General features: G+C 39.8%; 1 protein-coding gene across 10 annotated transcripts in view; it reads left to right on the forward strand.

Annotated features, from left to right (window-relative positions):
• LOC124168491 (sodium/potassium-transporting ATPase subunit alpha) overlaps positions 1 to 14,678 on the forward strand; it is a 357,715-nt gene that overhangs the window by 248,359 nt on the left and 94,678 nt on the right. Inside the window, exon 1 of one of the 10 annotated variants that reach the window (XM_046546803.1) lies at positions 12,815 to 13,065. The exons of the other annotated variants lie outside the window; for them this stretch is intronic. Coding sequence (XP_046402759.1) covers positions 13,057 to 13,065 — 9 coding nt within the window. The 5' untranslated portion in view covers positions 12,815 to 13,056. Of the gene's footprint in view, positions 1 to 12,814; positions 13,066 to 14,678 lie in introns of those variants that run through there. 10 annotated transcript variants of the gene reach the window in all.

Genomic DNA, 14,678 nt, shown 5'->3' on the forward strand with positions numbered 1-14,678 from the left:
AAGGGTAAAAAATTACGCCTTGTAATTTTAATGTGACTACGTAGATTTCCGCGGTGTTCAGGTTCCAGTTTCTCCATATTTCCGGTGCAACCGCGTCGGTTTGTTGGTGATGACAACAGTTTCGCTGCCAGCGTCTTCAGGTCGAAGATGAGTCATCATCTTCGACCTGAAGACGCTGGCAGCAGTGCCAGCGAAACTGTTGTCATCACCAACAAACCGACGCGGTTGCACCGGAAATATGGAGAAATTGTAATTTTAATGTTTAATGAGGCGGTGGTTATATCATATTTTTCGTCCTAGTCCCACAAGTTCCTACAGTATACCCGGATTATTTCCGCTTGTGAGTGAACCAGTTGGAGAATATATTTTTTGATTAAATTTAGCCTTTACCCTCTGCCTTCCAGCGACTTCGCAGCCCCGTTTCGTGTAGTAGAATCGAGCGGTTTTTACGACGTTCATTTTTTTGTGGTCGATTGTGAGCGTAGCGTTTGAGATGTAGTTTAAGATTATGTTCACGAAATTTCGAAACGGGATGGTGATAACTAATCTACTGCAATTATTTCCCGTGGTTTTAGTTATTCTGAAAGCGACTGGGTTCGTGTACATTTTAAGAATCGAGTTGTCTCCAATGAATTCATAAGATTGAAAAGCTCTGTGATGCATAGATATTTCCGTACTAAACAAGAGGATATAGTTTTTTCTCTCTGGTTTAGAGGAAATTATATAAGTGCTCTTTAAGATCGCGGCTAGTTCGGGGTCAAAGGTTACCTTTAAAATAAGTGATAATTTGCTCTAAAATTGACTGGTTATAAGTGGAATTGGTGAATAATGACATCTGTTTTGACGCACCTATTCTCACGCTCCTAATCTCGGAGAGAAGTTCGGTCATTAGATGTTTATATCAAACATCCGCCGTTAACAAATAGTTTTCTTCTTTCAGTTATTGTATTAGAAATTGTCATATATGTATATTGATTGTCCCACTGAATTCCATTTAAAAATTACTACGGTGTGAGCGCACCATCTGGTGGACATTTTCTCCATCATTCGCTTCTTGTTTTCATTCCCGTACTAAAATAAAAGGTACTTTTATTTTCCACACTTATTTTAATACTCGGCAACCGATCTGGGCACATTTTACGTCATTCTCGTGCGCAAATGTCATCTAATGCCACCTGACGTAGAATGCGTCTAAATCGGTTACCGAGTATTAAAATAAGTGTGGAAAGTACAAAGCGTACACATATTTTAGTATGCATAACTTCCAATTCACCCGCCATCAACTTCATTCGCGCGATTTTTACTTTCTTCCCTTATCTCTGCTGTATTTTAAATAATTTTTTTGTATCAGTTATGATAACACTAATGTGAAGCAACAATTTATCGATAGCTTAACCCATTTCATGAATGTAACTAGCAGGTATATTAAGAGGATTTATATAAAAATTCAGTTGACCATGATCGAGAATGGTTGAACGATCTCCCTTCGCCAAAATTCTCGGTTGATTTTTTTATTTCCGAAGACTGTGGGTCGTTGCGGTTGAGTTACTTTCTAAGGTATTTTAATTGAAAATTTGAAAAATTCTTTGAAGAATTTCGCGGACTTTAATTGGTAGGTATTTGAATATATCTTTGCGGCTGACCTCATTCTCTCAATGTGAAGAGCAATTGTGATTGACTCCTATAAATCTACCAATAGTAACGTTGTGTTGCAATAAACGATGTTTTAATCCTATGCTAATTACCTTTATGTTATTTGTGAACTTGGTATGCGCGGGTCAAGTGTGTATGGATGATAACCTTAATTAAAGCGTATTTTCTTTGATCTCGATGCCATCCTCTGGACACAGCTTTGTCTTTCAATATGTTTTTGGAGTAACTTCATTCAAACTTCCAACCTAAACACCTGGAGTATATGGTGGTAGAAGTTATTGTTTCCAACAGTGAGTATTCCACAGTCCTCATTCCACCTTTGCTCTCCTCCACCCCCTTTCCTGTCCACGAGGTGTATTCGGCTAAGCCCTCCCCCGCCTCCACGCCCCCCTTGAACGGGGGGACCCTTCCACCGGGGGCCGTCGTCTTTCCCCTCCGTGGCGGCGGGGCGCGCGGATCGATAGGCCGTCTGCAAAACGACGTCGGAGCGAGCATGCAGCCCGAAGCGGCGTCGGAGGGGGCGGACACCGTCGGCGCCCTACGGAACCCTTGCGCTAGTTCAGCGGGCCAGGCAGGTGGCGAAGAGCCTTGGCAACTTAATGAAACAACTGACATGCATAGCTTACCAAGTTTGACCAAAACCACAGGCAAAATATGAAATCACATGCTTTCATATGGTATACTGAAAATATTCGTTCTGGAGGTTCTAACTGTAATTAAAGCTTATGTTCATTGATATCAACGCCATCCTGTGGACACAGCTTTGTCTCACTTGGAGCAATTTCCTTGAAAGTTCCAACCTAAAATTGAAAACCTTAAAAATGAAGCCATGGTTGGTAGTGTATTTATATTTTAAAGTTTGGAAATTATGTTTACATTTTATCATAGATACATCGCATTTTCACCACGTCATGCGTGAACAGATTTCATGTATTCAAAGTTTTAAACCATATGTAATGTGGCATGATCGTGCTCGTATACCATTTACCGGAATCTTATAAGCACTTCCATTAAATGGGATTATGCCGTTTCAAGCCTTAAAAATGAAAAATATTATTTTGTATGGGAGGTATAGTGATATAATTATTCTCGCAGTATCAATCCTGGGTTGTTTAATGCTCTAAGTAATTCGATATTCCTCAAATTTAACCATAAATGGCAAATTTAAGGGTGATTTTAGCCTCTGATCGTCCGGGCAGTATTTTACAATTCACCATCCTGATTCACTTATCCGTTACCTTTTCGCCCCTTTTCCCTAGTCTATGCTGCGGCTTGTGCGATTGATTATATGTAGAATATTGAAAACGGTGTTAGTTTTGTTTTGGACGCACAAAGTTTTCCACTTCCCCAAAGCTCACTTTTCCTTCCATTTGTTTAAAATTCTTTATGGTCCAAATAACATCGGTGGTCCTTCAACCCGTATGACCATTTGAGTGTCGTAAAGAATGGGTAAATAGGTTGGTGATGTGAGTTTCATTGTTGGATCGAAGCCTTTCCCTTGCTCGTCCCATGGTGACGAGAAAGTGGGCGTGGTGTTTGAGCGTCGAGAGAGGCATGAGGTTACGTAATCACCCTTACACGTTCGCTGGGGGACTGAACCGAAAAGGGGTTTACGATTGTCGAAATGCTTACTTCCACAGCATACATCCTCTCCTCAGAACATGGGAAGTAGAATGTTTTTCTCCGGGGACAAGAAAAATGTTTCCTCAGAAATCAAGAATTATTGAGAGAATGCCTTGAGTTGTTGAAGGATGAGAAGATCTAACGTGAAATGAGATTCTCTAGCGAAGGTATATATTTGTATGTTTTCCTAACTTTTTCCTGAAGCCTCCTCAGCTTGTTAAATGTTTTTCTTGGCTCTGTCTTCCTATGATCAAGTGTTACATTCACTGAGCCATTGACAAAACCCAGTAATGCTGACGTAACGGTGCACTGTCTAAGCAGACTTAATAGTGATATTGCCCTGCTATATATTGATTTGAGGTAGATATTTGTTAATACTTTATTTCAGTCTCGTATTGTTCAATATAAATTATTCTAAATTTTACAACCGTATACGTTATGGCGCGTAGATGTGACCATTAACTGTTTCTTAATTCTTCAAATATTTCCTTCCCAGCGCCTCTGTTGATTCGAAAAATGCCGCTTGAAATCAGGAAAATGAAATTCATCGCAACAGATTAAAAATACTGTGATCTTATGCTATACCTAGTGTCATTCTGGATAGTTTTCTAACAATTGTTTATCCTAAAATTTAAATGTATTGCATTCGCTTAGTTGCATGTTTCTAAAAATACATTATTGCATATCGAAGTAGCTCAGCCGTTTTTTAAACACTCCCATTGCCAGAATTTCCAATTTTGTTCTCTCACCGTTTTACTTGTATGATATTAAACCTTATCCTCTATACTATCCTTAGTGCATAAATTCCCTGGCTCCCGTTTCTTAAACACAAAGTATGGTGTGGAAAAATCGTTGGCATTCATCTATTGGGGTAACTGCCTGGTGATGGCAATCCATGAATACATAATGGCGATTTTTCGAGTAAATTTTCCGTGTTTCATACCATGAGACACACAGCAGTGTCTTTCTACATTGCGGCAAGGCATAATATAATTTAGGGTAGTTCTCGAGGCCCGCTGTAAGGAAACAGAAATCATTTCGCTTGCTTGAGGGCCTGCTCCGAGCTAATTGGCGAATCTGTAGAGAGAGGCAATTAATGCAGTTTTACTCGGAAAATTTTAGCCTCGGGTTGACGAATTCTTGCTCCTCGTTAGATTCCAGTCCTGTACACCTTTATCAGATATTTCTCTGCTAAATAAATCTTACTGATACATGAAATCAGTGTGTTGGTAGCTTTTGTGTGATCTGTACACTTTTTTTGATTGACTTTCATAAATCTTTTATAAAGATGAAATCGATTTTATTCTAAATACATAATTTGATTCGAAAATGAAATAATTATGGACCCTCCATATCTTCACTATTATGCACTAAAAAATTGATTTCGTTATTTTTCAGATAATGATCGTAATGTAAAAATATTTGTATCCAGATTTGTGCCCGTTAATAGATGTTTCCGAACTATATACGTTATTTTTATTTTTACGAAAGGCGTCATTAAAAAAAACACAAAATTAGAAATAGGAGATAATGTGTTCAGTGTTTTCATCCGCATATCAATCTAAGTAGTTATTCGTTCATGGAAATATTGAGTCAGATGTTTGGGAGGTACGAGATGGTGCTTTGATATTTTGCCCCAGTGAGCTGAATTCGAAACGAACAAAAGAAAGTCGCAAGCTTTATGGAGAGAGAAAAGGCTTTCCTTAAATTTTCCGCCGAGAAACCGCATCTCATAAATGGGAGGGAATAGGTGAAAAAGAGCCTTTTGTGCTCTTCCATCAGCAAGTGAAAACGGGTGGATTTTTGTTTCGGACGAACGCTCACCCTTGAAGTGGAAATCTACGCCCACTCCCTTACAGTGGGGGCCTTAACGAACGAGAGGAACGGGAGAGAGTAAAGAAGAAATGGCGAGAATGGTGGAGAAAGGCCGTTGCCTTCAGAATTTGGGGTTGCTTTGAAGGTCCTAGGGCATTTCTCGCCTTTAGGGAAAGGAAAGCGAGATCGTGTGATAAGATGGCGAATGTTTTTCTACTCTTCAGAGAGATGGCGAAGATAGGAGGGAATCAGTTTTGATCTCTAGGTGCTTACCTTCCTCTCTTTATTACAACGCTAGCTCTGGGTGTCCTAATTGTCATGCACGTCCCGAATCTTAGAGCTCACAAATATTTCATCCCATCTTCCGAAGTTAGACGACATAACTATCAATATGATTAACTTGAAGTGGCTGAATAACGCTGGATGGGCAATTTTCATATCATAGAAATGTCATAATATCCTAATAATAATATTTTTTAGACGTCTAAAAGCAGCTGATGGACGACCTATATCCGACAATGCATATCTTGTGGTTCCAATGATTCCAAACGGGAATAAATAGTAACCGTGCTATTTTTTATTCATATAATTGTAATTCTAATGATATTATGTACCTACCATAAATGATCTCCGATTCAATTGTTGCATTTATCTTGTACCTACAGCCAGTATAATCTGTGGAATGGTGAATGTTGTTTTCTATTAAGTTTTTTGTATTGGATAATTATTAAGAATCATGTTTTCTGTTACTCCGATGAATTAATAATTTGCTCCTATGTTCGGCGTTATCAACGCTGCGTAGGCGTAGTGGTCCTTAGATTTCCCTCGTAGATCTGAAGTACATATTTGGCAGCCATTGAAGATAGATTGCTACCATCCTGTAATAACTCTACCTCGCAGATTCGCTCACCTGTCTTTTAGTTTTTTGGCCGTTGGTTGATGACAAACAATCAACAAGTCAACATGTATAAATTCAATTCTTAATTAATGTTATAGCCATTGTAGTTTCAAATTCAATCCCACTTCGTTATTATTGCGTTACACTATTTCCATCTGGTATCAGTGGTGCAGCGAGGGGGGTTTTGGGGGATTACCCCCCACCCCCAGAGCTCGGAGAAAATTTTTAAATTAAATCTATTTTAGTTAATTGCATTAATATTACTAATAAAATAGAGTGAGGATTAATAAAATATCCCTCAGAAGGCCGTAAAACTAACCATTTTTCACAATTTATCTTAATTTTTTTCTGGCGGAAAGCTCCCGCACCTCCCGCTTACCCTGGCGGGAATGCCGTACCTCCAGACCCCCAAGTACTAGTTGCGCCTGAAACCCCCCCTAGCCTTAATTCCTAGCTGTACCCCTGATTGGTATAACATTTTTATATTGTAGAAATGAGTAGGAAAGTTTCCAATTTATTTGTGCATGATGTAAGCATTTCATTTTTTCATTCCATCTCGCCTTCCAGTGTGAATTCATTGACAGGATTGACTTCGAAAATTGTGATCTGCGTAGCAAATTGTTCCCTTCGTTTTAGCGCTCTCTGAGCCCTCGACATGATCTCTGCACCTCCTCTTTCAAGCAAACCTCCGCCAAAATGTCCAAATGTCAAACGTTCACCGCCACCGTCCGAGCGGTAGGAGGACCTCGACCCCTTTGTTTGTGTCCCGGGTGGGGTGTGGGGGGGGCGCTGTATGGGCGGGTGGTCGGAGAGAGAGATTTTTTACACTCTGACGGGTGCTGGTGCAGGGGAGTGCGAAAAAATAACAATCGCGCCCCTCCCTCAACCGGTGGACCCCTTTTTTTTATCCTTTTTTCCTCGACCTCTCGTCTGTGTTTTCTAAATTAATGCTCTCGCCTTCCCGTTCCAACCCCTTCTCCAGAACTTGCCAGTTAGCGATCTAATTAAAGTTTTTTTTTAAATATTGTTCGTGATTCGGTGGTCGCGGTTTGTTTTGGGAGGTGTGTGGGAGACGTGGTATTTTCGACACCGTGGCTCAATATTCGCTAACGAGAGTTTTGTGAGGAAGTGCCTGCCGAGGGTAAGGTTGTTGTCTCTGTTGCCAGGTATGAACTCTCCGTGCGCTGCAATGGTGGCTATTGTTTACACTCAACACCGGAAAATCTTCGTTAGGAAGTCCCACGGAATTTTTCTCCGTTAAAAAATACCTGAAGACTCAGTACCCTATTTTAATATCGGTTACTTCTCGGCCACGGACCATAGTTCTGCTCTACCTGAAGAGATAGCTCTTCCAGCAACTGCGAGTGCGGTAATTGGTATTTGGTAAAATATTTTCGCATTATCGGGAGTATCGCTGGTGATATGTGTTGAATTTTAATATTAGACGTTCTCGTAGTTTAATTAATATAATTTTCATTTTGTTGGATAAAAAAAGTTAGGTTCTCCGCTTAGAAATAACTTAAGCTAAGGACTCCTCAAACCAGAAATCTCTCATAAGTGACCACTTTATGATGGATAAGTCGTTTATCTGGCAATTTTAGGAATATTTTTTTCTCCATGGTGGGTGAAGAAACCCCAAGATCATCTTTGCTTGGTTCTAACATTTATCTTTGGCAATTGACCAGTTGCTTCCAACGCCGCATGTGATGATGGAGATTGTCAGAAAAAGCTATGCGGGTTTGCCTGCTCATCAGGATAAACTGTATAAATAGAGTAGATGGTAATTCGAACGACTTTTACGGACCCAAGCGTGTATATTTCATCTGGAACAAATAATTTCATTCTTCATATTAAAAAATTAATTTTAATGTTCCGTATAAATTCTTTTGGCTAATTTTTCGGCCTAAATCTTCATTTCTCGTCATCCCTTCCCATTTCATCACGCAATGAAATCTGAAATATTAGTGCTAAAATTATTTCACCAACTCTGAAATGTTCTTCATGCATAGTTAATATTTCTAGCTGCTCCTTTCTGTCTTTCTGTTTTCCTGTCTACAAATCCTTTTTAGACCTTTCCGCTCATGTACTCAAATAATAATCATTTGGTTTTCAATATGAGTCTGATTTGTGAATTTTTTTCTCGATTTGGCTAATTTGGCTAATGGCGATTTGACTCTACAGTGATAATTGTATGCATCTTGTGTCCTTCATTCAGATAATTAGCCTACTAAATATGAAACTTTGGGTGAATTTTGATGAACTACATTATCATCAAAAAGAGTTTCTACCAACTCAAGTACTTTAATATGTACGCATTTTTGTAGCTGCATTGATTTGTCTCTTAAATTTAAGGTAGGTAGATTTATCTTCTGGCAAACTATTCCACTCTTTTTGATTTTTTTCGCTCGTTTTCCCATATCGTGTCTTCATTGTTTGTTCATTTGGAGCATTTTCCGAATGGAGATCAAAGCTTCATATTGAAATTTCTCGCCCATTCTGAATTTTGTTCTTTCATAATATAACCCCTCACTTTGCTGCCCTAGTTCATTGGTTGACGTTGGGACGGAGTAATTTCGCGGCACTTTTGTCGTCGAATATCGTCCGCGCTTCTTCCGCGTGGCACCTGCCCCCTCCCCCTCACTTCTAATTACATGATCTCGCTTCCTCTTTTGTGCGAGTCTCTCGACGTCACAATGGAGCGACAAATATATTGCGGCGACCGCTTTTCCTCTGCTATTCTGCGCGCGTGTGATGCTCACATGTTTAATTTTCCTTTGGAACTCACTAGTGGCTGCGTTGTGCGACGCTGGTGCGTAACGATGAGCGTAAATCCACTGATGGTTTGATGCGCGACTTCGCTTAATTGCTTTTTGATGGTTTTAGTGAAACGTGGTAATCTCACAAAAGTTAACACGTTTCTTCGATTTCGTACAAGGAAACTAGGTCCAATGACAACTTTTAAGTATCTCTGCAGCAACTTTTTAACCACGGGTTGAATATGCTGAAAACTGTATTTGGTCACCAGAAGAGTGAAAGAAAAGATGGAATCAAAGCGAGGACGTTTTTTAGTTATCTTTCGAAAGTAGGCCAATTTTTATTTGGGTCGTATTTTGTGTGTAGCGAGACAGACCTCTTGGAGAAGTATTTTGCATTTGATATTTTCAGAAATATTAGTATGCCGCCGATAAAAGCCCAGGGTGAGCCAAATCCACTTGAGGAAAGCTGCTGGGGCAATCGAAGCGATCTTCGTTGCGGCGAGGTATTTACAAAATTGATCCAAGTCTAAACCGATAACCGTTTTTATGCGATCATCCGATGTGAACTATGGTTGAGTGAACTGAAATAAAATGGAACTAGTCCGATAATAAGAGTTACGTTTCAGAAAACTATCTCACTGAAAATACTGAAATACATATTAATATCTACAATATGCAGCGAATATGAAATTCCTTTTGACATGCTATGGTGGAAAGTAAATATTATAGATATATGGGGGGTGGAAATAAAGTTTTAATACTTAAGTGGTCTGCTCTGAAAAATCATTTATCTTTTATTTCTTAATTCCTCCGTGAAGTTTAATGACTGGAAAATGACTGTAATGGTTTGCATTTGCACCTAAATAATAATAAGTTTGGCCACCCACCTTATCCCAGTTAATCCTTTACATTGTGAAAATCTCATAGTTATGTAATTTTCCGTAATGGGAGTTATCGGAAACGATCGCATCAAACTTTTGATGGAAAGGCATCTTTCCCTATGCCATCTGCATTCGCCTTCTCATTTCGTAATCCTATGTCAAACATTCGCCTCGTAGGCAGTCGAATCGCGGACAGAGCGAGCTTACCGTGTCGAGGACATCGTCTCGACGCGATTCCAGTACCAACATACGCGAGGAACATAAGTGTCGAGTCTTATTTTCTCATTACTCACACCCATCAGTCCATTCATGGGATATCTGAGGAGTATTTATTTCATATCTGCATAATAAACTACGTCGAAGATCCTTAATGACTCTGTTAAAAACTGACAATTGATTGCATGAGAGGAAAATAAATGTAAAAACACTTGGGTTGCTATTAGCTTTGGGTAGAAACTACTGTAATAACCTAAGTAGTTCATCTACATACTACCCTGCAAGCCCTCTAAAGAGGCGTGTTTAGGGGGTGTTAGGACACCAACCATTTAAATTTAAAAAGCAAAGGTTTCAGCTATCATTTATTTATTGTCCTTTGTGGTTCGAGGGAAAAACGAATTCCCATATCTATCCGTTCGACAAAATATCTCTTTTAATTTATTGCATCTGTCATAGGAGAGAATATGTATATCTATATGTACTGATATCTATATTCAAATATAATTGTGAACGCAAACGACCGAAATGAGTTGTAGTGGTTGAATGTGTGTATTACTGAATTTTTCTAAGGATTCTTTTGTGTTCATTTGTGAAAATAGCTAGTCAATTATCCCTTTTGTGTGCGCCTAAACTGGGCTATTTTAGAACCCTATTCCTATATTTTTTGTCGTATTCATAGTGCGCCCATCTACGAGTTACGATATGCCGATTAAACGAGGGCCAGTTCTGAGTTTTCCGCGTGAGCAACCATCTAAATATAAATTCCTTTTCGCAATCTGTTTATTTTATAATCTCCATCTGCTACCCAGACACCTTGCCGCCAGAAGAAAAGGGAAAGACCTCTCGGCGCCCTTCAGTTCATTTAATCATGCTCAAATTTCTTACTCTAGTATTGGTTCTTCGCCAATATTTTTGTCGGTTTAAACTTCATCGGCATAAGCGCATAACAAGGGTCCATCTTAGGAATCTAAAAATATTAACCCATTTTCTGCTGAAACCCTTGATTGTTCAACGTTATCAACCCCGATGTTGAGGCCGATCAGCGCTGTTTTTGGTGGTGTGTGAAATAAATAGTTTGGAGTGCTTAGAGCAAAACGAGACAGGTCTGATCAGATAAGTCAGTTTGTTCTTTACTTGTAATATGAATGAATGCAAAATTCATTCGAATCCAAAGATGAACATCATCGCTTGCTATGTACTCGGTGTATTCACGCTTCCTATATAATTTGAAAAGCCATAATTATCTCTTTGTTCTTGCCTTCCGAGGCAAAGTTTCCAGATTATAGTTTTTAGGAGTGTTGCGTTCACTGCCGATAAGTGATATAATAATATAAATCCTACGTATTGTGCATTTACTCTAAAATATTCAATTAACGTGCGAAGATTCCACAAAGAGAGAATCATTTGCCTTGACCGGGTCGTCAAACGATTTTTGCTCTGTGGAGTTATCGCGCTTCACGTGCTCTTGCGAGTGACTCCGTGAAGGTACTCCGCTGGCTATTCCGTGATTATTTCCTTTAGGTGGTGGCTGATATCTCTGCGTTCAACCTCCGAGAAAACCGAAAGACAATACATGCTACGTGTCGTAACCTCTCCGCGTTGTCATCATTGATGATTAAAACTTTCAGTAAGGAAAAAATTCATTCGCTTTGACCTGTCAACAAATCTTTTCATACATTTATGAATGTGGTGAAACTCTGAAGAATTTGAATCGGAAGAAATTAGCCCGATACAAAACGACCGCAACTACGACCACTTTTCCCATTTTGCATCTCAAAATTTTACATCTCTAACGCAGTCATATGCGCCAAAAATTTCTAAGTATTTGTAAACTGGCTGGTTGGGGTGACGCAATGGTCTCACCGGAGCGGCAAATTCAAACGCGTCTTCGGCGCGGACAAGTCATTGTTAGTCCCTCAAGCTGCACTTCTGATCTGAAGATGCTGGCGGGTTTGACGGTGAAACTATCGTCATCAGGCGTCAGTAAACGCGGTGCAAGCCCGGAAAATGTGATCGCATTTATTACTCATCACGTATGACTTCGCAATAATAGAGATGTGATATTATACTCTGAAGGGCTGGGGTGTTATTAATTGTTTCGGGATTGTCTTCATGGAGTCGACTTCGCATAATGAAATGGAAAAACTTTGTAATTCGACACAAATTTATTATTTTACGACCTATATTTCGACGTGACTCGTCGTCGTCTTGGCACATCATCTGGTTACGACGTAGCCAAGAAACCTAGGTAGTACAGTAATACATTTGTGGAACTACAAAGTGTTTTATATTTCATTGTATTACAATGTTACATTATAAAAGGGATGCTGGCTTAATCTTCCCTTTTAAAATTCCTTTCACGGAAGCTGCAAGTGGCACAGGGCACACTCCTTGGTAGCTCCAAATCATCTTCGGTAGCCCACGACATTTTTCTCCTCAGCGACTTGTAATTCATATCAACTTCTTGCCCGAATAATTACTGCGGAGTCTCCCCCGCGCACGTTTGACGTCGCCGCAATTAATCCCGCGGGGGACTCTTCTGATAAGGACACCCCCGCTTGCTTAAGGTGGAAATCCCCCACCCCCGTTCCACCTGTCGGGAGAGAAATAAATCTTCCCCCCTCGACGCGGCACTTATCTCGGCGCAAGGATCTTCGTCTTGCGTCTCTACTCCCTCCTCGCGCAAACCTTCACCTCACCCCAGCATATCTCCAGCCTGCACTCTTCCCTTTGAATATTTAACTTTGCAAAGCGTACATTTTCCACCTCGAAGATGCTTCTCTCTCACTCTCTCGAGTAAAATAGTACCTCCTCCTTCAACTCACTTTCCCCCCCCTCCCCACTCAAACACCACCTTTTATGACGGCCATTTTCTTCTTCGGAGACTGGAGAGAGTTCTTTTTGTCCCTGTGCTCAGTATCCGGCGGCCTTAGAAAAGTTGAGGGAGTGATTGCCGTCTCCGTCTGGATTGTTTCTGGCTGGAATTTCGTTTTTTTGTCCCGCCGTCGATTGAAAGGATTGTGGAGGAAAGAATAAGTGGTCCGTGTGTGCACTCTCTCGCGTTCTCGTGCACAGATTCACGATCAGTGTGATGCACTGATCGAATCCATCAACAAATATTAAGTGTAGCTCCTCTTCTCCTCGCCTGGTTTGGTCTTAGTCCTTTTGTTATTTCAGCCTCCGTTCGGGGCGAAGTTATAGAAAGGTCTGGGCAATGAAGTGCGTAAGTACCTTCTCTTTTGCATCTTTTTTTAATCAAGTATCTGAACTGCTCCATCTGCCCCTTTCGAGATCTTACGATGCCGCGTATCCCGTCAAGTACATCTGGAGTTAGGGCACTGCTTTGATGCTATTTTTGGTCAATTTTTATGGCATGGACATAACCTCCGATAAAAATCGGCGGTGTGCGCTCGAGTCCATCAACGAGAGAAGTCTTCTCGTTACGTAACAGTTATGATTTAAATTTTCTTGATTAGGGCATTCGCAAAAATAGTATAAAAACCCTATTTTATAATTTGGTTTACTTTTACTAAAATTCCTAATTAATTATAATGTGATTGGAGACCTGTTTATATTTACGCCGTATGTAAAATTTATTTGCGGCGACAAATACTTCCCTGAATAAATTTCCTAATGTACGTCCAATTAACCTCATTGAACTCCACGATTGTGTACTGGTAACCATGTCACAGTACTTATATATGAAGCAAACTCGCTGGCATTTTATTTTTTTTAATTCCCTTGACCTGATTCATCATTATCCCGCTGTGCATCTACTCAATGGTGTTCTGCCTAAAGTTCTAATTCCCTTTTTAATATTATTTATATGAGAATATTTTGAGAAACCGAAAGTGTATAAATTTAATTTTTTATCCAATTCTTATTATTAGTTTAATGAAAAGCGATTTTTTTTCAAATGAGTATTATTGATGTAAGAGCGTGATTCGGAATGAGTCGCTCATCAGACTCGTAAATATTGGGAACTGGAGGCTCCCTATCCTTCACTCCAGGATACCCTTTCCATTCATGGAAAATTCCGTTGGCGCGACGAGTCCATCCATTGGACGCCTGTCCCTCGTTCCATTTGGATGAGCTGATACTGTAGATATTTTTTCGTGGTGACGATGTAACATGATTTTCTCCAGCTGACCGGAGTGTTCGAATGCCAGGACTAATTCTTGATGCTTCAAGGTGCGCCCCTGACATTAATGATTGTGATGATAAGATGGGATACCAACAATATATGTCACGATTTCCCATTTTCGAAACGAAAGCGAAAGCCTACACCTTTAGGTTGGAGCATATCTTCTCTATTTCTATTGTAACAGTCATCAATACGATTGCGATGTGATTTTCTCATCTGGGATAAATAATACTGCAGGTTTTCCTTTGGGGATGGGCAAGTCGACCTCTGAATCCTCGGAGCAATTTGGTACTAATCAGCCTTAAGCATAATTTATAGAGAAAACCTAGATTTTCACTATATATTTTGGAAGCTTGGAGAAATAACATTATTCCCATATTTTAGCTGCGTTAGACTCACTATAAGTAACCAATATATTTTTGTATTGCACTCTAAGACTGTGAAGTGTCGTTTCCATCCGTGCTTCTTTAAGTAGATGATACATCGGAAATGCTCTTCAAACCAAATTTTTACTGAATGCGTAGGCCGGCTATTGCTGTGCTACATCTGCGTATTGATTTAATGTATCAAAAATGTTTTTCCTTTTGCTACTTAAATGATTGTTAGCTTTGATTTTATGAATTGTACTCCTTATGAGTGTACAGTATTCCATAAATCGTCAAGTATTTCAGAGCTTCTTTTTTGATAAGTTA

This window comes from Ischnura elegans, chromosome 11, assembly GCF_921293095.1.
Source record: "Ischnura elegans chromosome 11, ioIscEleg1.1, whole genome shotgun sequence".
In the NCBI taxonomy this organism is placed as follows: domain Eukaryota; kingdom Metazoa; phylum Arthropoda; class Insecta; order Odonata; family Coenagrionidae; genus Ischnura; species Ischnura elegans.